Genomic DNA, 18,776 nt, shown 5'->3' with positions numbered 1-18,776 from the left:
TCAGTAAAATATCATTATTTTTTTTCAATTGATGCGTAATATGTTTATTTTCTATGCAATTGATTATTGTATTTTCATGTACCAACTACTTTTACAATTTTAAAGTTTTCACTTTATAATAAATCGTAAGTTAAGGATTTAGGCATAAATTAACATGTTTTAAACTTTCCATTTTAATTAGCTTAAAAATAAAGAAAAATTTGAATAATTGAAATTTTAAAATTAAAGTTTGCAAAGTTGTAATTTTTAATTATGCTCTTATTTTTAAAATATTTCCTCCTGTAAAAAAGATTAATTGATTATATTTTTACTTGTTAAAATTACTATTTTATGTAAAATTTTATATGATTTTAACAGAATATAATCCTTTAATATATCAACAATTCGTATGTATGTATAATATTAATAACATATTTAAACTCTTTATATATAAGATGCATCTAACTAGATTTTGTGTTGTATTATATTATGGCAATAAATTTAATTGTGATAAAAGATAAATATAATTTTATTACTTATACTACTGTTTTGTGGTACTATTATTTATTTATTTTTTATTACAAATCTTACCATCATGACAGATTATCAAAATCAATCGCTACAATTGTCGGACGACGACTCTCAAGCACGAGGCGCTGCTGGCCATATTCAAAATAAATCAAAACAGTTACTAAGTGATTACATTATGAGAACTAGCGCATTTCTTGTAGACTCTTTGCGTGGAACAAGTAGCACGGTCGAAGCGGTCGCTGTTATCCTTTTCGGGCTTCAAAGAGCCACCTTATTCGATTCGTCTTGGCTGAACTCTCATATGTACCAAGTCAGAATCGAGTCTTGAATTGAAGTGTAGTACAACAACGTTCTGGCTTAAATACCATATATGAAAGGGGAGGAGTCCAATATCTTGACTATACATTGATTCTTTGAGCTTTTTAGATTATTTTGGGTGGAACTTGATCTTTTGTTTTTACATCTTATTAGACTCTTGAACTGTCGCTAATAGCACAATTGATCTAAAATGTTTAAATTCGACAACAATGTATGTTTCATTATTTGCGTCGACCCTATTGATCCCGTTATTGCGAATACCATATTTCACATACTGTCGGCAGCTAATCAAGTAACTTAAGAATAAGACAACAAGATTTTTCGATAAACCGAAGTTACTCAGTTCCTACAAATAAGTTTGTGACAAACTTTCAAAAGTTGGTATAGACAACGTTGACCTGAATTTTGATAGTAAGGGATTTTTCATCGTCATCGAGAAGCATACGATACTAGTGAATGTGGACGACGTGGACGAAAACCATATTTCAGGTCTATTAAAAATTGCAGAAAGTGATTATGGATGTGACAGTGATGAATTATATCGAACATCTCAACAGGTCTAGTCTAAAGAAGCTATGAATGTGACAATTTGAAGATATATTGAAGAGGGCAAAGAGATTAACAATATAAAGTTCTTAACAACGAGTTTTCAAAACCTTTCAGGATTACTAATAAGAGAATTATAATAAATCTCAGTAGTAATCATCATGCACTTAGATTGTAGCAATGAAACATACATTCTAATAACCAAATCCAAAGCACCATAAAGTTGAACAAAGTCCATGTGCATTTTATCACTGTGGATACAAAAATGAGTATCAATTATCTCATGCAACATCCGTTTGTAAAATCAACATCCTGGATTCTAATCACCTCAATCAGTATGACGATAACTTTTGCATTTATCGTATGACTTTTATATGACATGAGTAAATAAGAGATGTTTTAGTTTTAAATCTTTACGTATAAATTATTTAACACAAATCTAGAAGCTTTTGGATACCCCTTGTATATTTTCCTAGCAATAATATCAGCACTTTAGGAAACATTTATTTTGGAATATTGTTAAATATAGCGATTATTATTAAACTTCAACGTCAGCAGAGGAAATGTGCTGCTTGATTTATGAAAATAGAAGGTTTGAGCTTATTAGACGATGCTATGAACATGATGAGTCAAATTATTTATATTTTAAAACTTAGTAAATACGCAAAGTCAAAAATTTCTATATTGGTAAGTAATCAAAATAAAAGCGTCACAAACATATTTTCATAAATTTCTGTTAATATACTTCATATAGAAAAAAAGTAAGCTAGAGCTCTACTTAGTTTGTTGTCCTTCCTGCAAAATTAAAATCATGGACTATTCACATTTAAGGTAATTATATGTTATATTGATTATGTAAGTAAATATACGCATCTAGTTTTTATGCTATTTATACTTATCAAATAAAATATAAAAAAATATTATTTTGGTGTATGCACTTTGTATCTCAAGTTATTTAATATATTTTTGCTTTTGTTGTGCCGCTGATTTTTAGAAAGAGCTTTGGTGAACTGCGTGTGAAGAAATATTAGACCACTGCTATTTACAACCATAAACTGTTTCATTCTTTTAAGATCCTGCTTGAAACATAAGCATCCCGTACCTTTAATATAAATGCGTATTATAATACAAACTAGTCGACATTATGTTCAGATGCACATTATGACCCCGAGAAAAATACAATTACTTTACATCAAGTCTTCTTCTAAATAGGAATTATATTAAATATCATTCTTTTCAAATTTTAGTCATATGCACTCTAATGGAAGAAAATATAATCCATCATCAACTCCCTCAGATATTGAATGCCATCCTATCTAAATTTTGCTATGTCATTCTAGTACCTGATAAAAAAAATCTAACTCTCACTTTCTGCATCTATTCCCTTCTGTTCTTAATCGACCGCTAGTACATTGAAGTAGGAAAAGTATTTTTTAAATATTATAAAATGAGCATTATTATTATTGTGGAGATATTTAATACATATAGAGTATATTACTGTTGTTACTTTGGTGTTTGGCATAAGTATTTTTTTATTTATTATATTGTCAGTTCATTTTTCATTTTTAAGAAGTGTGGCATGTAATATTTCACTGAAATTCAACATAATAATAATCCATCTATATTGTAAGATTATGCACTGATTACAAATGTTTAGTCCTATCAAATATTTTTTTTTAGTTCAAACTTTATCTTAATATTAGTAATATTTTTGATACAGAAAATTTCACTTTTTCTACTAAAAACATCTTTAATTATAATTTAGTCAATAACATTGAAAAAATTTATTATATACTATGTATTGGTGTACATATATCATGAAAAATAATAAGAACATAGTTAAAAAATATTTTTGAATACTTGAATAAAACTAATGACATTCAGAATCAGTGTGTAATTAATTCTATGTATACATCGAATTGGTTCTTTGTAGCAAAATCATTACACAGACATAAATAATGCTATTTTTCTGCATATAGCTATATGGAAGACTAGTTTAGTACAATATATTACATATTAGCAATATCTAATTGCATAACTATCATTAGTTTAAGCAGAAGATTTAATTCAGGATAATCTTGAGTGTTTTTTGAATTGAATTTAATAACAAAACGCCAGTATTGAACATAAATTTTATTTCAATAAATATTCTTTTATAATGAATGCTAAACATTTATTTGTAAATATAATATAAAAATTACAATTTGAAAAAATGTGATAATTCATTCATATGTGCAGTATCGGAGTGTAACTTAAATCTACTTTCTTTTTAATTGATTCTCAGAGATTACCCGATTGCTGAAATCGTTTTCCAATTTAATCATAACACACCTCCTCAAAAAATAAATGTATACATACGTCTCACCGAAAAGTCATACTATTCGGCTAAAGCAAAGCTAAAACGAGCTTATGCGCATTTCGAGTGACCGTTCACAAATATGAGCGAGTACATACATATACATATATATAAATACCAAAATATTAATTTGAACTAAAATTATAATACCGTTTACTTCTTACAGAAGCTGTCGACAACTAAAATGTACGCAATTATTACAAGTATGAGTCAAAGTACAAATATAACAATATATATATGTATACATAAGTTAAATAAACCTATTATATATGTACACATCTTACAAAGCTAATAAGTCATTTAAATAAATTACTGAATTTGTCAATGATGTTTGATAAACGTACACAAACAATTAGCGATTTAACAAAAATTAATACGTCGATATATTAAAAATGTGCAACAAAACATGTAACCGTGCTTGTATAAGTTATATATGTTTAAGTATATAATAAATAAAGATGATACAAGTCTGCGCCAAACTAGCACGTTTAAAGGTAACAGACTATAATTAAGATCATTTTATCACCTAAGTTCCTAAATATCTTTGGAATTTTTCTCATTTTATGCAGGGTAACTTAACAAATGGCTAAGTAATATTTTTTTGCATTAAACAAATTACAATGATTAAATTGAATAATTTTTGCGACAAAAAAGTAATTCTTTTGAATATCATCAATTACACTGTGCAGCATGTTTTTTGCTCAAAAAGGCGATAACCTGATAAATACATGTAAAACTGATTTTAAATCATATCATTTTTAGTTTTATCGTTATGGTCGATTATGTTTTTGAAAATTTTCAGCTAAAATTTAATATTTTTGCTTTGACAAAATAATAAAAAATCATTGATGATTGTACTTTTATTATCGATTCTTGGTACATATTAGATTGATTTAAAACTAAGTTTTGGGTTATAGATTACAATTGTGGATTTTTATAGAATAAAGGAAATATTTGTAAAAAAAAATTCTACAAAAAAGTACTATTTTTATATTGAAGTCAATCACTGTAATTATGTACCAGATATTTATATTTTTATATTAATTATAATTATAACAGCCCGTAATTTTAGATATAAATAGCAAAAATACAATTACAAAATATTTTTGATTATTCTGTCGAAACTTAAATACTACAAAAGCTGATTTGGTAAATTGATCCAAAAACAAAATCAACTACAATAAAAAAAGTCCAGCACTGATCGCAAGAATCATAAATTTCATCTGTATGTAAAAGAAAATGATAATTCTCATATATCGTATTTTTTGTACCGCTTTTAAAGACTGGAATGTTTAAATTTAAATTTTTAATGGAGTTACGAACTTTTAAATTAATATAGTTTCAAAATCTCGCAAAGTTATAATAGTAGAAAGATCACTGAGATTTTCTAATAATTTCAATATGAAGCCCTATGCAATCGGTATTTTTATCAAAATATACTTTAACTGTGAGAAAAAATAAAAATCAGGTTATCATCTTTTATCGTTGCACAGTTACACTATTAATAAAATGTTGAGGCTTTACTTTAATTTGTTAACCAAATTGAATATATGCGTTCACGTATATTTTTTTTTCAAAACCATTGGAATGTCTTAACCACAACATCAGTAAAAAAAAATGTAAGCCATAAGTCTCGTATACCCTTGTTGATCCATTTTATACATATACACATATGCATATGCGTATTTATATATAAGCATACACACAGGTAGTATACATATATTAAAAAAATAATACATAAATACAATTATAAACTCACATTAAAATATACACGTAAAAATAAGCTATATAAAGTATCATAGTATTGGGAATTTTAATTTGAGTCATAAGTGTCATTTTAAACGGCGGAAACCTGCTGGTCCTCGTCGTCGTCCTCAGGCGGGCTGTGATAATAGCCGTCGTAAGGACGAGTGACCCCTTCGTGACTGTGTGCTCGACTGAACCGGTCCATCCGCGCCAGCTGAGCGGCCAAGTTATAAGGTGGGGGCAAACGCGGAGGCTGCACGGTCGGTAAGTGCGTGCGCACGTAACCAGGTGCGCAAGAGCTGTGACCGCTGTCGCTGGAGGTCACCGAGCCAGTTTTCCTAAGGGGTAGATTGACCAACGAAGTGACACTGCTGCTCTCCACCGACAAATCTACGGATGGAAGCGGAGTCGGCGTGTCGGAATGCGATCGTTCGTGTACGGCCCTTCCGCCGTGATAACAACTTGACCCCGAACTGCTTGTCGAGCCGACTCGTCTGTGCGCGCATGGAGAAGGGCCCGCCGGTGGAGGCGGAGGCGCTCGCGGCTGGTGCGGCCTCGTCTTCGCCGGCTCGGATAAAGCTAGTAGTTTCCTGACTGCTTGCGGAGAAGCCGCTCCGAATTTATTTCCGCCGAATCCTTTTTTACCCTCGCTAGCCGAACTAGTACTACTCGTAGTAGACAGCGACGGCGACGGATGTCTCTTTCGTTGAGGTCCCGGCGCCAAACCGCTGCCTTCGCATTCGGCAGATAAAGCGTGCAATCTTTCTTCGTCAGTTTCCACTTGCATTTTGTTCAAATAAGCTTTCACTCGCCTCACCATTTGAGCTTCTTCGAACATTCTCTTCGGATTCAACGCTGCCGTAGATTTTTTACGCCTTTTCACAGTCACTTGACTTTGATGTCCCAATCGTGTCATGGACATTTGCTTAAAGTCGGGAATTCTAGACGGTTGGAAATTGTTTATTTCTAACAAAGACAACAAATCGACAGGATAACTGCACATGTTCGTTAAAGACCTAACTTCTTTAGCGATCATTCTTAATTTTTCAAAATTAACCAAACTTTCGACTTTCGAATCGTTTCCGAGGTGAATGAAAGTAAGATCTTTTTTAACGACTGGATAAAACGGAATCACCGGACAGTGCCCTTGCTCGGTTTGCACCAGCTGTCTATATTTGGACATGTTACGTGAAGGGTCCATAATTTCTTGCAAATCTGAGAACAGCTTTTGATATTTTGTGGGCAATTTCTCCCAAGTTTGACGTAATCTAGAAACGGCTCCATGTCCGAGTCCAGATATGATAGCAAACATTGAATTGAAATTCTTGCATTCTTTGCACTGCCGAGCGACTTTAATGAATTGCTTGATGATCTTAGATCTTCGAACTATGTTTTGTTCTTTCACAACTTCAGTGACCACCCAAAACATCTCTTTGTTAACTAATTCGGAAAACAGCGACAGCATAGGAGTGCTGTATCGACTCTTCAATTCGAATAAATCGTCTACATACTCTGTGCTTTCTATTTGTCGAAATATACTAAAATCTTGCAGCGTGAGTTGAATCGCAACTTCCACCGCATTCAGTTGAAGAAAATGCACAATGCTCTCTCTCAACAGTTCCGGAGCCATTTCGTCGGGTACGAGCGTTTCCGATATTCTATTTGTTTTTAAATAATAACGAGAACTCAGACCTATTCTTTCGGCCAAATTTTGAAGTTGGTCAGGTAGAGTGTGCTGCTTGATGATGCCTCCTTCCGATACGGACACTTCGCATAGAGAAAAATGAGAACTTGGATCCGTAATTCCAAACTCTTGCAAAGTCAGCATCACGACTTCGTGGGCAGTCGTCTCCTTATGAACGAGTAAATACTTGAATGTTTGATCCGATTTGAACACTTTTAAAACGTGTTCAGGGTCGGACGACTGTAAATCGTCGAAGCAGATAGAGATGAGATCTGGATTACTATGGGAATTGTTGAGAAAAGTGTTACTATTTTTGCTTAGTGAATCAGAACTAGAAATACAACTATCGTCAGTATGCAGACCGTCAGTTATCGTATTTTTCGGCAGTATATTCATTTTCATAAGAGCTTTTTGAAATCTCTTCCGCGGCCCTAACGTCAAGAAACCTTTGTTAGGTTCTTTTTTCGTAGGAGGCGGTGGCTTTTTGGGAGATTGAAATGTGGATTGTAAATGTGACGGGTCGTCGCTCAAAAGATCAACAGTGGAGAAACGATTTCGATACTCTCCTCGCCAAGAAATCATGTCCGAAACTGCGTAGCCCCGCTGCCTTGGAGAATTTTCAGGTAAAAGGAGCATCTGTTTAAACACTAAAAGATTGCTTTTGACCGTGATACATAAATGCGTAGAGCCGGTGAGGATTTCCAGCGCCCTCGCCAAGCTGACGTGTCGAAACGATTGACCGTTGACGTCCATGATCTGATCGCCGCGTTTGAAGCCGACTTCTTCGGCCTTCGTCTGCTTGTCGACTTTGAGTATGAAGATTCCGAAACCCCTCTCGTATCCGCCTAAAATACTGAAATGCAGCGGTTCGTCTCTAGACGAACGCGAAAGAGTCACGCTTCTCGTGCGAGCTCGCGACGAACATATGATATTTAACAACCGCGACTGAACGTCCATTTTCTCTCGATCGAGGCACAATTCGAATTTTTCTAAAAAGTCCATCATACTAGGATCCATTTCGAAATCGGTGAAGTGATTTCTGGCCCAAGAGATCACGACGCGCGTCACACTATCGCGTATCGCAGGCTCCTCGAACCACGACAGGAGCTGATTTGCCACTACTAACGGATCGCTTATAAAAGTTCGATAAGTCAATAGGAAATCGTCTATGTAAGTGAGATCGCAAGAGTTTTCTTCGATCAGCTGAAGCATGAGATGATCTGGAGACGCACGAATGACCACGTGTCCCTGTTGAGCGGGATCGTTGTGATCTCCCCTTACTTCGGTTATCATGACGACTCTGCCTCCCTCTTCGTGTCGTCTAGTGTTCTCTTCGCCTTGCAGTTGAATGCGATAATAATCGGTCTGAGTGATACACACAAACTGGCAGTCGTCGCAGCGGGTCGTCATGACTCCCCGGTGATAGAGCTTCTCCAGAGTGGCCTCGGCCATGCCGAAGCTGTCGCCCACGTGTAAGTTTTCGATCTCTCCGCTCGGATATTTGATTTCGACGTGACCGTTGATCAGCACTGACCAAGAGTCGTGTTCTTCGCCATCGTTCATAACGACAGTGCCAGCTTTTTCGACGACTGCGAACACCATCACGGAACATAGAGCTCGACGCACCGCAAGAGTCATCTTCGTGAAAGCTTTCAGAGGCTGAGTGAACTCGAGCAGGGTCTCTATGTCCTCTGTGACTCTTTCGGAAGGATCTTTCTCTAAGCATTCTCGGACGGCGTCTCGAACTGTCAAACTATCCATGCTCTCTTCCAAATCCTCTTCTTCGTCAGAGTCCACAATGGACTCCAACAAGCCGGAAAGATCCACCTCCATGTCCATGTCGAGGGAGCTGTGCACCGAAGTCATTGTGTCGCTGCCGCTGTATGCCGAACTGGTATCGCTCGAATTGGAACACTTGTGACTATGATGATGAAGGTGATGGTACAATTCGGGACTATTTCTCCCCCTGAACATTGTGTTGGTACCTCTATGAAGTAGTTTTTGTATCTTTTTCTAGCGATGATGATTTCACATCTATTTTGAGATGTCAAAATTCCACCCTGAAATATGAAATACAATAAATTAATAAAAGTTTATCAGAAATAAGCGTATAATGTTACAACATAAAACGATAAGGTGAACAGCGCGTGAGTTTAATCAATAATTACACATTTATGGAAAAAAAAATTTTTATTCATTTTTCCTGAAGATAATTGATTTTCGGCATAATATGAAATCTAGGTGGAAAAAAATGATTATTCATTTTTGACTGTGCTTCTTCTGCATTTATGTTAGAAGACATAAATGCTTTTAAAGAAGTGTAAAGAAAAGACGAATCCTCTATTTATATTTTGTAAAACCTTTATAATCATACAGATCAAATAATGAAGGTAATGGGATTTTATTACAACCAGTAAAATAATAGTATAAAGAAGAAATTCTAACGATGTTATCAATTCTGAATGTGTCTTTTGAATAAAAGAAAGGCTTTAATTGGCTATCAAAAATAAAAATTAAGTCAATTTAGAAGAAGTACAAATAAATTAAAAAGATTGCAAGAAAGAAAATTAATTATTACCAATGAGAAAAAATAAGGAGTTATTTAAAAAAGTTACCGAATTATTGTGCAAATGAAAATTGTGCACACGAAAATTCCACATACCAAAAATTCTGAGCATAGTTCATTTTTAATTCCAACGGCTTTATTTTCTTCTCTATTTTTAAGTAAAAAATTGTGTAAAATTATGAAATATAAATGTATGTAAATTACTAAAATAATTGTAAAATATTCTTAAAACATGATATTTTTAAATTAAAATCATAATGACATTTGGGATATACAGATATTATTTTTTAAATATATTGATGTAATCTTTAATATACATATATGTATATCACCGAACCATTTAAAAATGGCTTTGATTATCTGATAACAATTCGACCAACAAGTGCAGGTTAGTTTTGTATAAAAATCAGATTGTTGATACATTATGTTTTCTTTGAGCTTATTTACGCAAAAATAATTGAAATGAGCAATCAGCATTAGATGTGATATCTTAGTTTGCGTAAAAAAAATCTGTATAGAGCGTTGTATTAGTTTCGGGCATATTGACAGGCAGTTACTCAACATTTAAATTGTAATGGTCAGTACTCAAAATGTCTAATGTTTAAAAATTAGAAATTGAACATTTTCTTAAGCGTAAAATTAATGTAATAAATTTGTAAATTTAGCTGCAATATCTTAAAATATTTTTAAACAAATATTTAGCAATTCACGTTGACACTTCTGGCCATAACTTAAAACTAAAAATTTGAATGAATAAAACTCGTTATTTGTGGATATTCATATAAAATTCACAAACACAATATCTCAAAGAAACGTCAGCCGCCATTATTGTTTAAATATGGCAAATGTTTGGTCCAACAGTTGGGAAGCTTTTGTCAATAACCGATACAAAAAAATAGCAGCTTTTTTAGTTGTGTGAATGAAACTAATCATATAAAACCGTTATTAATAATTCTCAAACAAACATCAGCCGCCATTTTTGTTTAAATGTGTCAAATATTTGGTCCAAGCGGTCGACCATAAACAAAACAAAAATTAACAACTTTATTATTTTAACTTTTATGCGAAACGCTCACAGTCAAAAAATACACCAGATCGATTCGATCTTCACTTTTACACAACAGTGGAAATTTGAAGCGAGGGGTCGTTTAATTTGCACAATTCAAGGGTTGTAAATTTGTTTTGGCGGCGACGGCGCGAATCCGCGGCGACTCCGCCCCGTCGCCGTCGCCCGACCGCGAAGGTCGACGAAACGACAGCAACGGTAAAGGTGAGAGCGGAATGCGGAATTCGAGGCGAAAAGAAAGCCGCGCTCGGGCGGCGGCATCGGTCGTCGCAGGCGCACTTCGAAGAGACGAATCGGGTAGCGCGCGATTTGAAGACAGCGAAGAAACGGGAATTGATCCCGGGGGGCGGCGCACCTGCGGGGGGCGACATGCCGCCGGCGCCCGTCACCGCGACACACCAACAACGCAGGGTTGCCATCCGCTACTTTTCTCGCACAAATTTTATTTTTAGCAAGTGGTCACACCAAAAGAGCCGCCCGACAGCGTACGATCGATTTTCACTTTGCGTTCATGCAGATACTGTGAAATTGTGCAACTCGAAATCAAAACAGCCCATTGTCTTTATATAAATATCCACTATATGTATATTACTAAACTGCTATAGTTTTATTTTCACTAGTAAAATTAGAAAAAATAAAATAATATTAAAAAGCATTTACGTATTAAAAAGCAAAAGCTTCTGATAAAAAAATAGGGTAAAATAAATTTAATTGTTTTTTAAAAACACTAAGTAATAGACACTGAATTTATATTGAATAACTTTAACTATATATAAATTAGACAAAAAATAAACTGTTTTAGAACTTTGAGAGGAAAATAAAAATGCATATTCTTATTTATACATTATTGCAATAGTTGTTTTAGAAGCTCCAACAACACAAGTTAATGTTTAAAGAGCATTCTCTGATTTAAAGTATACTCTACGAGACAATATAAATATTTTAAATAAAAATACATTGGAAGATATTTTATTAATTAGTGATATTTTTTAATCTTAAATGAATATACCGTAACTGTCATAATTTTCAATCATAAATGAATATACCGAAGAATCCTGTACTTTTCAACCGGGAATAAACAAAATTGGGTGGTGGGTTAGCGATCAATTTTGTAAAAGTATTGTTGACAGTTTGAACACGCGTGATTATTGCCAACTGTATGATTTACAGTGCTGCTAACATAAAACATTGTAATAAAATACTAAAGATAATTTAATCGATATAAGAAAAAGAAGTGGCCATAGTTTAATATAAGTTTAATATTGCATCAAAGCATTCATGAGGGAGAAATTCATTTACCACCAACAAATGAACACTGATATCATGTCAGTGCTTATTCTTTGTTAATTATTGTCAATGACATTAATATAAGTGTCTGAATGAGTTAAAATAACAAAAATGGCACACATTTAATAATTTTCTCTGGGATATCAATTGACTACTAGTAATACATATTAAAAAAAAATATTATTTACTTATATATGTACATAAACCACTATTAACCCATTAATCACGGATGACACCTATAGAAGTCATCAAAAAAATTACCAATATGCATTGGGCACCAAAAGATGTGATGGATCTTTGAGCCTTGTAAATTTTATTTTTTGTATAATTAAAGGTTGAAAAATCCACTAGTTTATTAAAATAATTAAATAATATCTAAATAACTTATGGCATAAATAGGTATTTTAGCAAATTTCAAAATGGCGCGCAAAAATATCAGCTGCGTTGAAAGTGTTAAAGCAAAAATCGATAAATATATCTCTTAAGTTTCGTTAAAAATATGCGATATGACGAACATATCATTTGGTAGACTTCGTGTTAATAAGGTTAAATTCTAAAATTATCTTTTTCACGTCTCATTTTATATTTTTGAGGAAACACTATTTTTGTATATGATTTACACATATTTTATTAGCATTGTGAAAAAATATATTCGCAGCTTTTATTATAATAGTTTTAGGTCATGGTCGTTTATTGGAGTGTTTTGGCTTGCGAACGGGCGGCAAGTAGTAACGGCGCATTCAAAAGTCGGTCCGATGTGGGCGGGGGGCGAGGCTGAACTGCGAGGCAGAGCCTCGAGGCGCCTGAGGGCCCTAGGCCTGCGCCCTCCGGCACACCATGCGCCGCGAAGGCCCTCCATCAGTCAGGTACTTTCGATTTCACGCGTCTGATGTTTTCTACGTCTTGTCAAATTTTTTGTTTTGTTGTTTCGAAACTTATCTATACAATTTTACTTGTTTCCATATAAAACCGTCAACAAACTCATTAGTATAATATATTTGTATTTTCGCATCATAATATGAAACTTTTCCGTGTATGTAATTTATAGAACGGTGGAATATTTGGTGTACCGCTCGATCATGTCCAACGTCAGGCAGTCACATGCTGCAACGGTACGTTGGAGATTCCCACTATTGTCTACGAGGCGTGTAAGTTTTTAACGTCGCACTTGACTATCGAAGGTCTGTTCAGAAAAGCCGGTTCTCAAACCAGACAAAAGGAACTAAAGGTAAACCACTCGTCCGTTACTTCGGTGTATGTTCACTATATGTATATATAATTTAATTTGTGAGTCATATTAATTACAGCGATTCTTGGACAATGGCGGAAAGATTGAAAAAACTTATCATGCAGTCGACGTAGCGAGTATCTTGAAGCATTACTTACGATCTCTACCTGAGCCTATCATCGGTAACGATATGCAGGAACTTTTGATACGTTGCTCGCTCTTACCTGAAAGCTCTCACTTAAGTGCCATACAATTAGCTTTAATATTATTGCCTATTGCGCATTTGCATATATTACATTATATAATGGAGGTAAGATACACTTCAAAAGCGTCTTAATTCATATCAAACGACAATCTAATATTTATTTACTTTTAGTTTTTGAAATTTGTGTCTTCGAAAAGCGATATGAACAAAATGGACGCTAACAATCTTGCCATAGTGATAGCGCCGACTATAATGCCGCCTCCTAAAACTTGTCCTCCGCAGCGTTTCGATCATCATGTAAAACTAGTCAAAGTAAGATTGCGATGAAATTAATTCGAGTAGATATTATGCTAATCTATCGGCGTTCATTGCAGTTTCTCATAGATAATGCCAATATAATTGGAATAGTTCCTGTTGATATATCAGACGAGATGGAGAAAGAGGAAACGCAAAAGAAAAAGAAAAGAAGAAGCGGATCTCTGACACGTAATACTTTATATTTATAAAACTACTATTCAAAAAATGAATGACAAAGCATTGCTATACTTTGCTGCAAACAGCAAGTGCGGCAACGATTTTAAGCCGCTACTGTACCTATCAGCTGCTCTATTGCCCTTTTAATTTACAGGACATTAAAGCTGTTCTAAATTTTTATTACACTTTAAAAGCGCAATAAAAATTTAGTAAATGGTCTTCATATACTGTAGTTAGTTGAAGAATATGTGTTACTGTCAGGTTGTTCCATAAGTCTAAGGTGTGCGTTAAATAATTATTAAAAATTAAAACGTACAATACTTTTACTAAATTATATATTTTCCATCTTTTTCTACAATTATTCTACACGTGTTAAACAATTTCTTTATATCTGATTCGAAAAATAATTTATTTTTGGAAGTATTTAATTCTTTAATGTCGTTTTTATATCCGTTTTTATAAAAAAAAAAATTTACACCTAGCAGGGATATAAATAGATTATAGTCGTTAGGAGTAATGTCTGAAGAATACAGTGGGTGAGAATTGAGTTCCCAAGAAAATCTATTGATTTTTTCTATTGTCTTCATGGACTACATAAAGGCAAGCGCTGTCTTGGTGAAAAATAACCCTTCTTTAATTTATAAGGGAAGGACTATTTTTATGTTCGAGGCGCTTTTAAACAAATTAGCTGAGCACACTATGTGTCTCATAATTGTCTGCCTAAAATCCAATGAATCATGCCTTTCATATCCCACAATAACATTAACTTATTGGGGTGTAATCCTATTCTCAGGGTTGATTGGTGTCCAACCGTTGCTTTTTATGTCACGTGTTAAAGTAAAGGATCCGCTTCTCATATTCAATAACAATTTGACTGAAAAATATATCTTTCTATTCTAGAATCATTAATTATTGGCATATTGAGATTTGCTGTACAATGTTTCCCTTAGGCAATTTATGAGATAACCATATTTTGTAAATTAACACCTTTCCTAACTTTTTAAATGTTTGTGAACTGATGTAGGCGACACGTTGAGCTTCTGTATCGTTAATCTCGGATCTGCTTTGACGGCAGCCCTATATCCTCACTAACAACCTACCTAGGACTACCTGCCTTTTCGTAGATATTCAATGTCAAAATTCCCAGAAAGAAATTTTTAGAGCCACATTTGACACTTGACAAGTTTAATGGCATCCTTGCTCGTTGCATTACATGTTTTTAACTGCTATTGTTGCATTATGATCGAGTTGAAAGTCATTAAGCATAATGTAGTTTAACTGAGATTATGTTATCTCCACTACTGACTTAGAGTTGAAAACATCGAAACAAAAAATATCCCATTACTAAATAGCATCATTGATACGACTACTGTTAACAAACCCCGAAAGAATAGTGAAATTATCGTTAATTTATAAAAAATGATACACTTTTGCAAATGTAAGGAAAAAAACGCAAAAACTAACAGGACAACCTGTTATATTTACATAAAATTCGAATATGGAAAACAATAAAAATATAATTTTTTTTAGGAATGTTTACTGGATTACGCAAAATGGTCACGAGTAGTAATAAGACGCCAAATATAGATCTTTTGTCTACTCCGGTCATAGACAAAGCCAGTAAGAAGCGGCTACAGCCAGAATTACAGGGATTATCAGCTAAGAAGAGGTATATTATAATTATTTCCATATCACACTTGAAAAGATTGTTAATTTAAGGCTTCGTAATTTTTGGGTCAGAATTTTAATACGGTTGCGATCAGAATTTATATTACATAGGTCAGAATTAATATTAAAAGGTCAGAATATAAGCGGCCAGAATAAATATTAGATGGTCAAAATTTAAATAGGACTAAGAATTTATATTAAATGGTAAAAATTATTTTGCCAGATTGTCAGGATCATTTTTTTCAATTGGCAGCAGTTATTGATGTAACGCTAAAGATTGGTACAGTTGCCGATCTATCATTTGCTTGTCGGCAGTTCGTTTTATTATCAAGGTGTTTTAAAGCCAACTTGTTCGAAAGATTGAAAGCTGAAATTTTTCACAGACCTTTGTTTTGACGTTAAGACGGGCTAAAAGTCTCATAAGATCGAGTGTCCGCTAGATATTAATTGCTAATGCCTTATTTGACAAGATTAATTGTCAGATGTCAACACAACAAGCCAAGTATGCTTTCCGCCACCACTATGTCGTTATTCCAGCTTCGTTCGTCTCTTTGAATACCTTCATGTCCTACATGCAATTCAATAGATTCGTTGAGATTTATTCATGGGATGTTCAATTTCAAACATTCGCATTGTGTCCTGTATTTTAATTCTGATCGTCCTATATTTTTATTCTGACCGAGATTTGATTTTTACTTTGATCAAAAGTTGATTTAAATTCTGACCATTTAATTCGTTTCCTTATTTTTAGTATGTTTCATTTTTATTTTAGAAAAGAGATTCTTGATATTTTGCCTCGAAATAATTTTCCTTGTACTCCTCGAAAAATAATGTAAGTTATTTATATATTGATTATTTATAAATACTGATGAAATTTTTTATAATATTTTGTCAATATTATAGAAACAAAGAGCACAAAAAGCTTCGCCTAAGTATCGGACGCAAATCTAAAGAAAAAATCTCAAAAGATGTCGTCGCAAATGGAGAGACTGCAAATATTGCTAAAAATTATAGCAAATCTTGTGATAATTTAGACGCTGTAAATACCATATTTGACAATAAATCGCACGTAGCTGTAGAAGCTCCGGAATTGAACAAAGAAAACGATTATGTGAGAATACCTAAGAGCGAATATGAAGCCATCAAAAATAGAGTATCGGCCATTGAGAATAGATTATCTCAAGAGTTCAATGCGATCACCGTGATGGACACAAACATCGACGGGACGGCTCAGCAAGTTCAGACGGCATATGAAAAAACTTTAGAAGATGCCGCAATGTTCTCGTCGCCTGGCTCTGACCAATTGGCTAGAAGATTAAGTAAAGAACTTAAAATTAGACATAGCGAAGAGCATAAGATAATTAGGTCGCCTAGTGCGCGTAAGATAGGAGTGATCAGAAGACGATCTCGCGATAACATGACAAAGTTAACGAGAACTCAAACTTGGACTGTGTCGTCGCTCAGCGGCATGAAGCCGATAACTGTCATTAATAATAACGATCAGCTCTATCATCCGACCGGCTTAAAACGAGGCAGACCTAATACTTTAAACACAGGATTGACTCATCCGAACGTCGTGGTCAGCACCAATTCGACAAAAGGAGTTTTGAACGATAGCAACGGTTCGATTAACGAATCTGTAGATCAACCGGAATGCAAGATTCCTAAAGTTCGTTCGTATGCCAACACGAGCTATGCACGTAGACCGTCATCGTTTCATGGAATTAGAGATGTAGGAAAGTCGACGAGTGTAATAAATCAACAAATGAACGATGCTATCGATAAGATAAAATGGAAAAACGCACACACTTTCTTGGCGAATGAGGAATCGTTGAACAATCCACTGACGGGTAGAGCTTCCGTCGCAAAATTGAGAAGTCAAATGGCCGGAATGGTGTTAGCTAAAGCTCGGCTATTCAACGGAATGACAGATTCTGATACGTCACTAGAAAAAGGCATAAACATCAAACCCGCTAGGCAAGTATCTGGATTCGCGAGAAAGTCCCGAAAGCATGCATTGCACGATAATCAAAATAGTTCTAATTCGTCAAACGAACACATGTCGCCAATTACCGATAGTAAAAATATTAAGAAAAACTATTATAAAAGCCCAGGATATGTTTCTAAACGTCACAAATCAAGACTAATTGTTAAAATGTCGCCGACGAAATCGAAAGATAGCAATTTAAATCTATCGACGCAATTGAAGGAAGTGATATATGATGTTTGTACTCCGCTTAGCGAGAAAATCAATAAGCCGGTTAACAATGAACATGTTAAAATAAGTAAAGTCAAGGAAAGCTCGAAAGTTGCGGTGTCAAAGTCTCCACGCTCAATGTCTCATAATAGAAAACCTTCCAATCTCAAGTCGGTATCCACAGTTAAAGTTAGCACTCCGGTAAGAACTAATAATGTAACACCCAGAAGACAGTCTCCACGTCTCGTCGGAATAAAATCAAAGCCGTAAGATTTTTATCCAAAGCCCACGATGTGCAATCTGTAATTAACCGCTTAAGTAAACGCTGTTCGAAGTTTTCTCCTTAGGAATCTGATTAAAACTAGTCTTGCGTAGATTTTGAGATATTTTTTATTGAATACTGATTTTATTATATGGAATTTTCATTGTATCGAATATTATTTTAATAATAATAAATATATAATATGTAAAAGGGTGAGTAAATAATTGTTCACAATGTGTATATACACTATTTAATACTTGATATTATTTTTAACTTAATTTCCATCATGAATATTATTTTAACTATTTTAGAAAATTAAATCAGTTATCAACTCACTCCTATATTGATTATGCATTATTATTTTATTTGTTTGTGAAATTGGTGACTGGAGGAATGTAAATTAACGATGAATAATAAAGTAATTAAATTATGCATAGAAGTACATTATTTTGTTAATAGCTAACATACAAACTTGTTTTTCGAATTTTATTATTAAAATAAAAACTATATATAATATATATATATATATATAGATCGTTTTGTACATTCTGACGATAAAATAAAATGTAATATTATTATCGACATGTTTTATTTTGATCATTCCTGATTTTTATTTATGATATGTGCATAAAATTTGGAGATGTACTAAATAAATTTTGCTTA

At 33.7% G+C, this 18,776-nt stretch overlaps 2 protein-coding genes across 2 annotated transcripts; one reads left to right on the top strand and one right to left on the bottom strand.

Annotated features, from left to right (window-relative positions):
- Positions 1–3,492: 3,492 nt before the first annotated feature.
- On the bottom strand, positions 3,493–11,198 carry PDZ-GEF (PDZ domain-containing guanine nucleotide exchange factor). The gene is made up of 2 exons (XM_088190203.1): positions 11,148–11,198; positions 3,493–9,220 (listed from the first exon to the last, which is right to left on the bottom strand). The coding sequence occupies exon 2, from the start codon at positions 9,132–9,134 to the stop codon at positions 5,568–5,570; it is 3,567 nt and encodes a 1,188-aa protein (XP_088046329.1). The 5' UTR covers positions 9,135–9,220; positions 11,148–11,198; the 3' UTR covers positions 3,493–5,567.
- Positions 11,199–12,772: 1,574 nt separating this feature from the next.
- Positions 12,773–18,249, top strand: LOC148233051 (uncharacterized). The gene is made up of 8 exons (XM_088189609.1): positions 12,773–12,945; positions 13,128–13,307; positions 13,387–13,617; positions 13,684–13,824; positions 13,887–13,998; positions 15,517–15,655; positions 16,427–16,486; positions 16,558–18,249. The coding sequence occupies exons 1-8, from the start codon at positions 12,835–12,837 to the stop codon at positions 18,119–18,121; spliced, it is 2,538 nt and encodes an 845-aa protein (XP_088045735.1). The 5' UTR covers positions 12,773–12,834; the 3' UTR covers positions 18,122–18,249.
- Positions 18,250–18,776: the final 527 nt, after the last annotated feature.

The sequence above is a fragment of the Plectrocnemia conspersa genome, unplaced genomic scaffold, assembly GCF_051122295.1.
Source record: "Plectrocnemia conspersa isolate PC_06_02 unplaced genomic scaffold, ASM5112229v1 ptg000008l, whole genome shotgun sequence".
NCBI lineage: Eukaryota > Metazoa > Arthropoda > Insecta > Trichoptera > Polycentropodidae > Plectrocnemia > Plectrocnemia conspersa.
This window is presented reverse-complemented; position numbering and strand designations above follow the sequence as displayed.

Bases quoted from the DNA above. Each gene is read 5' to 3' on its own strand.
- LOC148233051 (XM_088189609.1), top strand. From the start codon at position 12,835: ATGTGGGCGGGGGGCGAGGCTGAACTGCGAGGCAGAGCCTCGAGGCGC. The intron at 13,825-13,886 runs GTAAGATTGCGA...CGTTCATTGCAG, and splicing joins ATCATGTAAAACTAGTCAAA to TTTCTCATAGATAATGCCAA. The intron at 16,487-16,557 runs GTAAGTTATTTA...TCAATATTATAG, and splicing joins TGTACTCCTCGAAAAATAAT to AAACAAAGAGCACAAAAAGC.
- PDZ-GEF (XM_088190203.1), bottom strand. From the start codon at position 9,134: ATGTTCAGGGGGAGAAATAGTCCCGAATTGTACCATCACCTTCATCAT.